Source organism: Cyanistes caeruleus, chromosome Z (assembly GCF_971803275.1).
Source record: "Cyanistes caeruleus chromosome Z, bCyaCae1.hap1.1, whole genome shotgun sequence".
Taxonomy (NCBI): domain Eukaryota; kingdom Metazoa; phylum Chordata; class Aves; order Passeriformes; family Paridae; genus Cyanistes; species Cyanistes caeruleus.
The window spans coordinates 17,559,281-17,573,559 of record NC_141732.1 but is presented as its reverse complement, the minus strand read 5'-3'; the positions used below and the strand labels follow the sequence as shown (position 1 = coordinate 17,573,559).

The window sequence follows — 14,279 nt, the reverse complement described above, 5'->3', positions numbered from 1 at the left end:
CATATTGATCATGTCAGAATTTAAATTTCAAGCTCTTTGGCTCAGGCTTGTGTCTTGTTCACAGATTTAGGTACTCAAAAAACAGTGAGAAGAGTATAGCTTGGGAAACTTAGAAAAACTGTGCTACTAGAACGCTTCCCTATCCAACAGGGTGTCTGCATGACTTGTCATCTTCATAAACAGTAGGGAGAAATAAGAGACTGGTTTGTATCAAACAGACTCTATTGCTTTATTAATGAGCGTTAATATACAGGTTAATTTAAAAAAGGTTACAGTTTATGAAATGTATCATCTACTTACAAGATACAAATCTAGGCCAATCGTCACAGTATCAATTGTTGCTCACCCACTGTAAAAAATTTACAGTTTTTTTTCTGATGTACAAAACCTCAAGCAAACATTTCTTGTTTAAACATTCAGTAAAGATAACAGCATTCTACTACAGTTTCATATAGTGTTTTAGTGCAAAAGGAAGTAAAATATAAAAATACTGAGGCTTGAATAAAAAACCACCACAACAACAAAAACCCAAGCAAGCTGTGGAGTTAGAGGTGAGTGTCAGCTATGGGTATTCTTCTAAGCTCCACGATCTGCGAGTTAGCCATACTGCCACCATCCTGGCTGCCATGACAAGACTCATTATCACTGACACTGAGACCTGCACCTGAAATAGAGAAAAAATAACAAAAATAAGCATCAGTGAGAATGAAATTTTGACACAGAAATGGGGATACTGTGTCCCACTCTGCTTTATTCAGATCATTGAAATGTTTCCCCACCCCACACCCACATGGCAAGCTTCCTTTTACTAGTCTACCATTCTGAATCCATGGATTATAACATTAGCTGACACATCTTTGTACCATCCAGATATGCTTTTTCATAATTCCACTGTCATTCACTTTACTTGGCCCAGTAAATCGTACAATGACTATTTAGAGGTTGCCTTGAAATCAGAAAAGCATAAATCAAGGCTTTGTAGACCGGGTTCATGGTCTGGCGGTTAGAGTCTGGTATTTCCAACGACTTCCTCTTAAAGAATAGATTTTTAATGATACAATTTCCAAGTTCAAACATAATTCCAGCTATCTTAACAGGACAGTAATTTTAACATGAGAAAATAGGCTGACCAAATATTCTTTAAACCCACATCAGGCATAAACTGGTGCATTAAGTTTTACTTCTACTGGAAGACAATACTAGAGTTTGGTCCACTCTGAATTCTGGTTCACTATGAACCTCCAAAACATGTCTAGAAGAGACCTTGGGAGTCTTCTTTCTCCACCCTTTTGTCACAGAACTTCGGCTAGCTTTCTGCTTCCTATTTGTTTGATGGGGATTTTGTTTGGGCTTTTTTGTGGGGGAGATCTGAGTTGATTAATGTGAAGATGCATAATCCTTCATTAGTTTTATGAAATGAAATTTTTTTTTCAGACCATTTTGTCATAAAAGATCTGTTGGAACTATAAATTTCAGTGTTTTTTCAGCTGCTCTGCTTGAGCTGGAGAACAACTTCTACACAATACATGAGTTTTGAGGGCTTAGGGTGTCTAGGCTTTAAATTTGTTGAGAACTGCATATCAGTATAATGAGGCATGAGGATTTCAATACAAATTACTTTCAAGCATGATCCTGCAGCGATGTCATTTACAAATGATGAGGAAAGTAATTTGTTTTGGGCAGAAGCAGATCTGTAACTACACGCAGATCGAGGCAGTTACAAAGGAATGACATCTGGCTCAAAACAGTCCTGAACAGGGTATGCTGGGAGAGGCACCGATATGCATTTCATAACAAAAAGTATCTTCTAGAGTTTCTATCAGGTGTACAGTGCATGTCTTGTTTCTACCTCAGCTGACATTACAGTTTTTGGTTTGTTTGACTAAAGTAAGAAGTAGTTTAATTTTTTTGACTTTCTTAATATTTTTCTATGCTCTCTGTTGTTCCAACTTTTACAGTTTTCTCTTAGCACCCTTCCACCCACCACCCCTAAGCAGAAAATAAGTACTGTAATGCAGGCAGGGGTGAGATGGTGCTTTGCTGTGGGAAGTCAGGCTGTAATCTTAAATATGGAGTTTGGTCCAGAGAACCTGTACAGAAGGTCCTGTGGGACTAGCCAAGTTTTCCTGCAGAGGTCGGGATGAAGTTCTGGTAGGGGACAAACTTCTATCCATGCCCTATGATCCAGGGGAAAAGTGGGCGAGCTGCACCGTGATCCTTCTTACACCTGGTTTTGGTGTTTGGGTCAGGGAGGGAACACATGTTCACTGACACTGATGAGTCCTTAGGTCTCCATGACCCAAGCTCTTGAGAAACCAAAAACTATTGCCAGAGTGTGACAGGAGTAAAAATCCATCAACATACAGAGACACAATAACAAAGTCAAGATTAGGATCTGAATTATTAAAATAATTGTTTATAAATGTATTGAAGGTGATTTAAATTTGTATGTGCATTTAATTTTTTCATTGAGACAGATCCTAATATCCAAAAGGTGCTTGAAAGTCCTGGGGAAAACAGTAATTGCTTAAACAAGTTATTTTGATTGTACGATATTTAATTGTTTTAGATAGGAAACCTGACTGTAATAGAGAAGATGAATCAGACTGCTGTATTTACCACATGGGGATGGAAAATCAAGTAAAAACTATGAAGTAAATAAAATACTCTGAATGAAGAGATAACACAATACTTCTTATGTAGCATAATAACAGCGGAATTCATTCAAGACATTTAGTCAATCTGTAAAGGGTAAAAATTTCAAAAGCTGAAAACCCTCCATTACTTAAAAGCATTTGAAATCATAAATAAGATCACCCTGGGCTCAGATTTCAAGGTGAACACTGACTGTTGGTATTTGAAAGATATTCGTCTTACCAGTGGCTATACTGGTAAAGTGGCAACTTTTCAGCACTGGGATTCTTTAAGAATCTTTTGCTGGCCACTACTAAAAGATTGGCTTTTGGTCTAATGGTATTACATTATGTATATTCATAAATGTCATATACGTGCAAGTTTTGTCCATGCTCTGTGCAAAAAGTCAGAGAAGATCTTTTTTGTTACAGAGGTTCTTATCAGGAACTTGCTAAATCAGAGACTGAAACTGTGTACTTTATGTTTACAAGGGCCTTGTTCTCCTGATGCTGCAAAGACAAACTATGCTAGAGCTGATCCTTTTTAGGAATAAGAACTGAAATGTAACCAGGATACCAGCTTACCAAACAGTCCACAGTCTGGAAAGGGTATGACTGTTTATACAATGGAGTTTCACAGAGTTCATTGGTCCATTGTGTTCTCAGATTAGAGTGGAATTTAAACTCAATCAGATCCCAAAAAGCATGCACTCATCTAGAGATGCTAGAGTTGGATGGTAGGTATGTAGCAGGGAGTATTACTTTTCCCCAATTTATGAAGGAACTATTCGAAGAAAAGTACACAGGAAAATGAAGCCTTTCTTTCTTTTCATTTTCTGTGCAACGACTATCTCTAAACTGAAGAATCAGCACAGGCTTCAAACCCACAGAAGTTCCTCCACTGACATCTGCTGGTGAAGGGCTACACCAGTGCATCCGAAGGTGCCCTGGAACACAGCTGCTATCATCTGCTTACTCAGAGATAGCTCAGACTTTCACTAAAACATTTTAAGGGAGACAGAGTTTGTTTTGTAAGTATTGTACTCACATCGCTGGGAAACCTTTTTATCTCTCAAGTACTTATATCTCGCTTAATCAATCATGATTTTATTAGATGTGTGGGATGTGTAAGAACAAGATACACAAGCCAAATTTAATTCTTCTTTCAGTGTTTTAACTTCTCAAAAATGACACCAACAGACATCCGCACTTCTATAAATAAAGTTCAGATTGAACTAAAAATGCTTACTGGGCACAGCCACACTTAACAGCCATCAGGTAATATGTGTGACAACCATAGAGGAGAAATTGAATGAATATGCAAACTAGCTAAATTTCCTTCCTTTTTTTTTTTTCTTTTTTCTTTGAAGTGAGCCCTTCAAAACAGAAATTATGCAGGATGATAAGGCAGTGATTTTGCCACCTACAATCTGTAATAGAGACTCTCCAGGATGTTGTGCTGAACACCTTTCAGAAGTGAAATTTCAAATGTTTCCTCTGGTTCAGGATGAACCACCCACATGAGATGCTTTATTCATAAACCAGGCATCTTCAATGGTGTCACCAAGCTTTATAAAATGTTTGGAACCCTAGCTGTATTAGATTGAAAATCATGAACCATTTTATATAACGTTATTGTAACAGCTGTATTTGTGTAGGGTTTTTAACTTAATAGACTTTTCCAGGTATTTTCCATATCAGAGAATCACCGGACTATTTGCATCATATTAAAGAAATACTGGAATATTTATGTAATATTTATCACAATTGCCTCTATTAAGAGTAAAAACACAGTAAGGTATGACTGTAGAGGTATTCTGCTTAATATGTATCTGGATACTACCACTGTGGGTACCCATCACCCCTGGAGGGGTTTGGGCTTCCCTCAAAGGCTTTGCTGTGTTTTGGGTTCACATCTCATCCAAAGAAATAAATTATTTTGGTTTTGTGCATCACAGAAAGGGAGAGGGCAAGAGTATTTGTAAGACACAGATGGAAGTTCAGAAATCAGTAAAGCTATCATGCATTTTATGGTATTCATGCTTTAGAGCAATGCTGATGGGCAGCTTGGTGCTTTGGGACAGATTGCATCTACTTTTATTCTTGTTATATTCTTGTTTATTTTCCTTTTCTAACTGCCCAGCCCCAACCAGAGTAGAAGTCCTCAGGGAATTCTGGTATATTGTGCTTTATCCTCAGTGACAGTAATATGTGACTCTGTTGCAATCTGGAAGGCAAAGGTCTTACTAAATTGCCTATCAATATAAATTTATATAAATATAAATTTCCTTGCACAAGAAATCAGAGGGAAAATGAGATCTAGTCCAAAACTGTAAACTTTAAATAGTGAAATCAACAAAAACTAATTCATAAATAACTAACTTTCTCAATAGAAGCTGTTTGAAAATTATAAGAGCCATAACTGTTATACAGTAAAATAAATAAATATAAATTCATAAACATTTTTAAAAAAACTTTTAGCACATGTCAACAAGCTGGACACATCCCTACATTATTTTTCCTACCATAATTGTTTTATTATTTCCTTCACATAAGCTGCCTTGGAGCTGGCCTGCCTTCAAAAATATCTCCAAAATAAAAGAAACAATGTGATGTAGTGAACAGAGTGAATCCCAACTGTGTTTTTCTGTATGGACATGAGAATATTTGATGGAATATTAAGTTCCTGGCAAGAAGGAACTACTTGGTAAGGCATTCAAATACAATAGCTGCATGATATAAGAAGCCTCACACAAAACAGAAAAAGCCTATCACCATGTGATGCTTGTAAAAAGCTAGCAAAACAGGTGGCTAAGAAACAGTACACTGCTATCCACATGATTTGCTAGAACTACAGCTGTATGCCTCCATCTGACCCAGCCTGTATTTCAGGTTAATCTGTAATTAGGCCCAGCATTAATGACTGTGGAACCAAGGACTAAGTGCACAGTTGTACGACACATTCCTTTAGCAGCAAGGCTAAGTGTGCCAGCACAACTATTTAAGGGCTGCACTGCACACTGCAAATTACTAAACACTGACAAGTTAAAAACAAAGTTTTTCTGTGGAGGGTTGGTTGAATATTTTTTTAACTTGTCTTCATTTCTACAGCTGAGAGTGCCAGGAGAGCAGGAATGAAATTTTAACTCTGTCATGATTACACTAATTCCCATTGATTTTGGCTGCCAGGTTAGACCTTGTAGCTACAAAATTATGCCCTGTGTGCATAAGTTAAAGTCACCTTCAGACAACTCAGAACTACATGAGCAGAAAGAAGAGATGAAGCACAGAGGCTCATAAAAACATCTTTACATATTCCTCTGCTAATCAGAGCTGATCCTCAGCCAGCCCTCAGAGTGGGAGCTAATGTTTTAGCAATGCTGTAGGTAAGTTTTAGTATACATTGACAGTTTTAGGGAAGTCTGATAACGGAAGGTCCAGTTTCAGTTTATCAAAGGTAAAGTTCAAAAAGCAACAACCCTCAATTTAGTAGTGATAAAACTAGGTAATGTGGGGGGAAAAGCACCTTCTCCCTGCTCTTCCAGAATGAGGAATTCTCAGCCTTCTGAAATAAAGTCTATCCTAAAAGGGTTTGAGAAGCACCTCACATGGCAAATAACAGGCAAGAGCAGTTGAGCAAAAAGGCACCTACACACCTTAGCCTATTTAGAGAAGAGGCCCTTGTCTTAGAGTTGCCTGTGAACACTTCTTCCTTGGAGCCAGAACTGGTGCTCGAAGGGCATCAAACTAACTGATGCAGAGTGGGAGAGGGAGGGAGAGGAAGAAGAAGAAAAGGAGAAATCTAACTTCTTGTGGTTTCATGTGAGCATAAGCAATGATGCAAGAGAGGAAGAAATGTGGTGCTGAGAGACTAGAATTTGAACTCATTTCAGTGCCTGCTAACTTAACTATTATCGTAAGCTCCTGTTAGACCACAGTACAGTGAATACTTTAGCAGCATAGGTCCATATTGCCAAACAGAGAAAAAAATCTAGCTTTCCACCACCTCATATCTCTTTTTACTACGATCATGTGATTCACTGGCTCCCTGTCCTTGCACTGAAGTGAAGAACATGTTAGGATGAAAATAACAAGATAGATTTTTAGTTACAGAAAAGCTGGCTTCTCTCTTTCATTTTCTCTCTCTCTTTTTTTTTTTTTTTTTTTTTTTTTTTTTAGGAAGAAGTATGTGTTGAGCTAGAACTTGAGCCTGAGACAATAGCTGATCAACATTTTCTCACTGGTCAAAGATGCACTAACCTTCCGCACCACCTTTTCAGTTCATCTTGTTCAAATATGAGGCTGAAACCAGATGAGATGACTGGTTTGGTCTAGAAATCATGGGGTTTTTTACTCTTGTAACCATGTGGGCACAAGAATAAGCATTGATATAAAATTGTCAGGCACTTCTTGAATCAGTAACATAAATAAAGTATTTTTCTCCAACAATGACCTGAGGTCACTGCTTAAAATCACACTAATATGAAATGCTCATTAAAAACAAATTATAATAAAATACTAATAAAGAAGACAATAATAGAATTTAGGCAAGAAAATCAAAAGTTGGTTTTAGACCTACTTTCTCAAAGAACTTAAAACAAGTTAACTAGGGATGAAGCTTGAAGACTTAGGAAAAAGTAACTAAGTGCTGAATTTGTGTTGAATTGTCTTATATTTCAGCTATGGCTATTGCTTATATTGTTCTTCATAACTTAAGACTCAGTCTCCTACAGTTTACTGATGCCAACTGATTTACTTAAGCAGTAAACATTATGTAAGAGTGTTAGATGTAGATGTTTTCACGTCTATCTAATCTATGAATTATCTGATTTCCTTCATAGTATTCAAGAAGATAAAATGTAAAAGCCACCTTCTTACATACCTAAGAAAAGTTTTGCAACTCTAACTTCTGCACCTAGGTTGTCTTGGGAAAAAAAAAAAAAAAGAGTCTTGCAAAAAACCCCTGACTAACAATTTCCTATTTCTAACAAAATACAACTAGTCTGCAAAATGTCTAGAAAAATAGTAAGTATAAAACAGATTTTCACAGAACAAAGAATAGTTTGGGTTGGAAGGGACCTTAAAGACCATTTGTTTCCAACCCCTTGCCATGGGCAGGAACACCTTCCACCATATCAAGTTGCTCAGAGCCTCATTAAACCTGGCCTTGAAAACTTTCCAGGATTGGGCAGCCACAGCTTTTCTGGGTTCCCCACACTCACAGGGAAGAATTTTTCCTAACACCTAATCTAAACATGGTTTCTTTCAGTTCAAAGCCATTTCCCCTTGTCCTGTCATGCTATGCCCTTGTCAAAAGTCCCTTTTCAGCTCTCTTGTAGTCCCTTTAGGTATTGGAAGGAACTCAAAGCTCCCCTCAGTGCCTTCCCTTCTCCAGGCTGACAACCCCAACTCTCTCAACCTTTCCTCATAGCAGAGGTGCTCCAGGCCTCTGAGCACCTTCATGGCCTCCTCTGGAATCAGTCCATGTCCTTCACATGTTGAGGGCTGTTGCCCTGAGAATCAGGCCTTTCAATATTGTTTTCATAATTTCTAGCCACTTTCCCAGGAAAGTAGCTATAAACATAGGTGTTTATACATTCCATTAAAGATATGCCCTTTTGATGGACGTCTCTCACAACCAGTGTGGCTGGGAAGGTGGTAACCCGACAATCCAACCCCTGGTCGTTGTTGAAAACCTATAAATACTGAAAGAACAAATAAACATTTTTCTTCTTTCATCTCACTTTAAGCTGCATCTGTGTGAATCATTTTGTGTCTGACAGAACCCCATAATTGGAGGCATTTCCTGCAATGTAAATTGGTTTGGGATATATAGCATTATGAACTTACTTAATAAAAACACCGTTTTACTATCAGCATTCCCAGTCTTCTATCCAGGTTTGACTTGATATCACTGAAGGGAACAAGCTTCTGAAGTTATGTGTGCCAGGTCACTTAATCTGCTGCTCTCACAAATACTTTGCTGTTGTCTCTTGCAAAGCTTAGTGATATCCCTAAAGACCATTTCGGTGACCTCCTGCTACCAAGCAAGTCCATTTGTACTTTACCTGGGTGGCCTTTGGTTAGTAGTGTCTGCCACATCTTATCAGGTAGGATTCCTTTGCCTCTTTGGTTGTCCTATCAGACATTCCCATGTTAACTGATTTTTAAGATTTTCATTGCAAATCAGATTATATTAAGAGACCTCATTAACTGTATCTCGTGGAACAGTGGCACCATTAGGATGATAACACCATAGCAAGACAGCAAACTTTGAGGGGCAAAGGGAAAAGTCACTCACCAGTCTTTAAAGCAAATATTAGGTCATCAAACTCTTGTGATTCCTCATCAGCAACTAATGAGCTGGTACTGAATCCTCCAGAAGGGTGGAAAACATTACCATTTTGTGGACTCTGCTTAAATGCAGCACTAGCTTGACTAGCAGGCTGCAAGGATGCCCTCTCCCAGTCTGCAGGTACCTGCAGAGTTTAAAAAGACACAGAAATGCAGTAAACGACAAAACTATTGTATATAAACAGGAAATTATGACTAGAACTGAGGACCAAGAGATTTTGGAAATAGCTCTTCTGTCACTTTTATAATGAACCAGGAAGCCTTTTTTAACTAATTGTATCTATCTATATCCATCATCTATCTATACATCTATCAATGTAGATACATGATGTATCTATCAATTTAGATAATCTATCAATATCCATCATCTCTATCTATCTATCTATCTATCTATCTATCTATCTATCTATCTATCTATCTATCTATCTATCTATCTATCTATCTGTATCTGCCTTTTCCTTGCCTTTCCTTCCCTTCTTTATTGGGTTTTCATGGCCAAGTTTTGGTAGTGGAGGGGGATTACAGGGGTGGATACTGGGGTGGCTTCTGTGAGAAGCTATTGGAAGCTTCATCCATGCCTGGTAGAGTAATCCTTGGCAGCTGCAAAAATGTACCCACTGCCAAATCTGTGCCAATTAGAAATGGTGGTAATGCCTCTGTGATAACAGATTTAAAAAGGAGAAAAAGAAAGGTTATTGTGCAGATATAACTATGGCAGGGAAAAGCAGGGTGAGACGGTGTGAGAGGAACAATTCTGCAGACACCAGAGTCAGTGGAGAAGAAGAGGGAGGAGGTGCTCCAGGTGCCAGAGCTGAGATTCTGTCTTCTGTGCAAGGGACCCCATGTTCAAGCATGGGAATGACTCCTTTCCCTGAGGAGCTGGAGAAGCTACAGGTGATGAACTGACCATGACCCTCATTCCTTGTCTCCCTGTGCTGCTGTGGGAGGAATTAGACCGGGAAAGAGGGATGGCTGATGAGAAGGGGAAGATGTTTTTAAAGTATTTTTTATTTTTTTCATTTTGCTGCTCTTTGTTAGCAATAAATTACATTAATATCTCTAATTTGAGCCTGTTTTGCCTGTGACAGTGTTTGGTGAATGATTTCCCCCAGTCATTAACTCATGAATCCTTTGCTGTTTTTTCTCCCCTGTCCAGCTGCAGAGGGGAGTGAGAGAGACACTTACTTTAGTGGGTGACTGGCATCCAGGAAGGATAAACCCACTACACCTTCCCTTTTCCCTTTTTCTTTCCCTTTCTCTTTTCCCTTTTCCACTCCCCTCCTTTCCCTTTCCCCATTCCATTCCATTCCATTCCATTCCATTCCATTCCATTCCAATTTTATTCTAACTTTATTGCAATTTCCAGAAGTTTTGAACATCATAACTCTGAGAAATTAAGTACTTAAAACACATCTAAAACCTATAGTAAGTGGAAAGAATTAATATTTTATTTTGATTTCTCATGATCTACTTTTGGCACTTTAACCAAACTCTGTAATAAACTGAAGACTCAAGAGTGAGAGGGTGAAGTCTTTAGGTGGAATGATTAGGCACAGTAAGTTCCAAGAATAACATGGATAAAGAACTATTTCTGTCATTAAAATAAATGAAAAAAACTCCACTTCAAAGACAACCTATCATATTTAGCATCTCATTCCCATGTGTTACACTTCAGAACTAATGCTGACATCTCCAAGTACATTTAAATAAACAAGTTAATGACTACAGAGCACTCTTACCTCCTCCATAGCACTGATGAGGTTCTGTGTGGACTTGCTGATCTCTCCTCCTGCAGCTGGCAGGCCACTGCCATGTGTGAAAAACGCTGATCCTGGAGTTGTATGCCCATTCATGTCTACAGTGTAACTTGCTTTCACAGGACAGCAAAGTTGGTTGTGCAGGATAAAATACACCACAAACACATAAAGACCCTTAAAAAGAGATTGAAAGAGACCATCAGCCTGTGAAATGCAGGGAGCTTGGTTCAGAGCTTTCTCTGCAAAATAATGGATGACATCACTGCCCATCAGAGATCTAAAAATTACAAGTTCATATCCTGAGCTCTTCAGCTAATAAACACACACATGCACAGACATGTATTCAAAAATTCTTATTTGGTGGAACCTACAGAGTTGCAAAAGAAAGCCACAACCCCAAACCAAGAAAACCGACTTGAGTTTGACAGTTGTCATAACAGTGAAAATGAGGTTAAAGGCCTTCCTTATCATAGTATTTGGCTGCTGCTCCTCAGACACAATTCTTCATTTTTATACTAACCTGCTGGCTTTTTTTAATCTTTACCTCATGCAAACTGTGCTGCTGCTGTCACAGAACCATAACTATAAATTAGATTTTCTGTGATATGCACTAATTCAGCACTGGTTTTCATTTCTTATTACAACAGAGGCTCCGCTGTATGCTTCTGCAGCTCTTTAAATCTTGCTAATTTTGACCTTTAGACTGAGCAAAGAAAAGTATTATAACCATGTCTTGTGTTTGTAAAGAAAACCAGTAATTGAACTTCTCCGTATGAAATCTGACATACTTTAATTTTTAAGTTGTGCTAATGCTGAAGGAAAATAATCCAGTCCAACTGAGAAACCAACCTGTTCAATAATTACTAAAGAAAGGGTTACCAAAAGAGTACAGAAATAAGTCTTCTGCACTCTTACCAATTGCTGCAATATAATTACATTTGCAATGTTTTTTTTTTTATTCACATTGTTCTCTAGAACCCTGAAGCCAACTGTACTAAACAGAACAATTAATTTTAAAGGTATCCACTGGCATGGAAGTACTAACTGGGATTACAAATAGTAAGGGAGTTTAATATAATAATATTTGTGAATTCTTAACAAAAGGTATTTTGAAAATACTTGAAAAAATAAGAGACTGCAAATACTCAGCAGCACTTCACGATACATAGACTGATAATTTCTATTGCCAAAATGATATGACAAAATTATCTGGTCCCAAGTGACACATAAGGTAAGGTAATGGGATTCAACAGGATTTCAATCTCAGCTGGTTAAACACTGTAAATGTTCTCACACAGGTGCTATAAAAGTATACAGCACTACATGTGAGTTTTTTAACAGAAAGCTACCAAACAAAAGTGTAAAAAACACTAAAAAAACTATTTTGAGAAAAGATGTTCCTGATTTTCCAGATTATTGTTTATTTGTCATGACAATTCAGAGCAGTTCACCGAGAAGAAATTTCTCTGTGATACATACAAGTAAATACATTCCATAAAATAGACGTAAACACATGTTTGAGACACTGAAAAGGAACTAAATTATCCTTTCATTTTATAAACAAGTTCAAGGATTCTGATATGTCAAACATAATGAGGCCAGCAAATGGATTTATTTAATTTGTTATGGATATGAAAAGGATAAAACCCCCAAGAAGAACAGATTATAATGACAATACAAACTTCAGAGTAGCCTCTGCCAGTTCAGTCTCTGAGGGCCTAGCCACAAAAGCTGCACACACAATTCAAGTGATTTTGTATTTTTCAAGAAAACCCATTAGCTGAAGATCCTGCACAGCCCTATCTTTTGAAGCTGCAGGGACACAAGGCATTGGCATACAAGGTCCATGAGAAGTCATTCTCCTGTGTAGCCTCAAGGGTGGACACTCACTTTTCTAAAACAAGTACACACAGTATCACAATTATCTCCTTAACTTGGTCTGTGTTCTGATGTAACTCTCAGCAGATGGATGATGGATGAGACAACTCCTCTGAGTCCCTCCATAATAATCACATGGACACAGGGAGGTTATTTTAATACCTAAGGAGAAGTCAAAGGCTGAGACAGATAGCAGAACCAAAAAATTGCGTTTTCCTTCTCCCTTCTTGTAAATTGTTAGAACAATTTGTAAGACACAAACAGAAGCATGAACTTAATGAAACTCAACATTCTAAGTAGGCAATACATGTGCACAGGAATTCTTGACGGGCAGAGAATTCCTTGTTAGGCTGGACAAAGGATGGAACTTTTTTTCACCTATATTCTTCTCAAAATCTAGAATCTCGAAAAGATAATGGTCTGTAGATGTGAGTTTCCTTGTACCATCACTGTGGTTTTGTTTGAAGCATCAAAATGGTTTTGTGGTCATATTCTGACAACCCTATGTGCCTATTAGAAACCCCCAGGAAGGTGGTGAGGAAGCCAAAACAAGCCAAATGTTCCTGCTCAAACAGCACTGAGTTCCAAAGACTGTGCACATGAAGATGTCATGCAGTACATCACATGGATTTCTGTTCCTTTTCAAGCCAGCAGCTGCCAGGCTGTTAACTCTGAAAGAGCATGGGCAACATCTAGATATTTAGGTTGTGTCAGTGCAACCATAGCTTTCACAGTTTCAGTGGGTTTTTTCAAAAGCACCAGTCTGAGAATTGAACTATCCTTTGCCATGCTTTTGACTCTATTTATGTTCCTTTTCACTTCAACTTTAATACTGTAAAAAAAGCCATAAATTGCTGTGAAAGTAAGATTGTTTGCATTGTAATATATATCTTTCTATGGTTATCATATAAACAACTCTAGCCAAGGTGGAACTACTGTACTTTTTCTGAGACTCACAGACCTTGTCCTTGCTGATTGGACTAAGAATAAAATGAAGAGAATAGTCAATTTTTGCTACATGTCTGCCAGAAACCTACACCCTCCAAAAGGATTCAAAGAGGTTGGTCAGGGTTGGACATCCCTGTTAAATTTGTGTGAAATATTTTTTTTTCATAGAAATTTTCATAAAAATATCCTAACCTAAATGCGAAAACTCAAATCCCAAAATCTCAGCCTAGTGCCAGTAATCTCTGCTGTTGCATATAACCTGGGAGCCATGCTCCTCAACTCACAGGCATGTGCTTGGGGGCCATGGGAATCTCTTGGGTCCCAGACTGCAATGACTGACTGATAATCTAAGAGCTTGAACTGTGCTCCATGGAAGCAGACTGAACAACTAAGCTGAAGAACTAGGACTCTGGAGGATTTAAGAGCAATTCTACATAAATTCTGTGCATTGGGCCCACAGGACAACTTACAAAACATTTAACCTCATTTTATTCATGGTTACATTATGATAGTGGTTAGTACAATGCCACAGTAAAAGACAAAAGAAAAAAGTGGTAGTAATGCATTTCTTATAGAGGAGGGTGGGAACCACTTCAAGCAGACAATTAGATTGTCCCAAAGGAGGGAACACAAGCAGGGAACTTAAGAGTTCTCAAACATGGTGACTATTTGAAACAAGCCTGCAAGAGACTGCTTGCAACAGCTGCTG

At 38.1% G+C, this 14,279-nt stretch overlaps 1 protein-coding gene across 1 annotated transcript in view; it reads right to left on the bottom strand.

The window, feature by feature from the left end:
* Positions 1 to 204: 204 nt before the first annotated feature.
* The window catches only part of ADGRV1 (adhesion G protein-coupled receptor V1), a 269,547-nt gene continuing 255,472 nt past the window's right edge, over positions 205 to 14,279 (bottom strand). The window contains exons 93-95 of the mRNA XM_086866622.1: positions 10,727 to 10,918; positions 8,935 to 9,112; positions 205 to 664 (exon numbers count right to left, since the gene is read on the bottom strand). Of these exons, the coding sequence (XP_086722748.1) occupies positions 546 to 664; positions 8,935 to 9,112; positions 10,727 to 10,918 (489 nt within the window). The 3' untranslated portion in view covers positions 205 to 545. The remainder of the gene's footprint in view (positions 665 to 8,934; positions 9,113 to 10,726; positions 10,919 to 14,279) is intronic.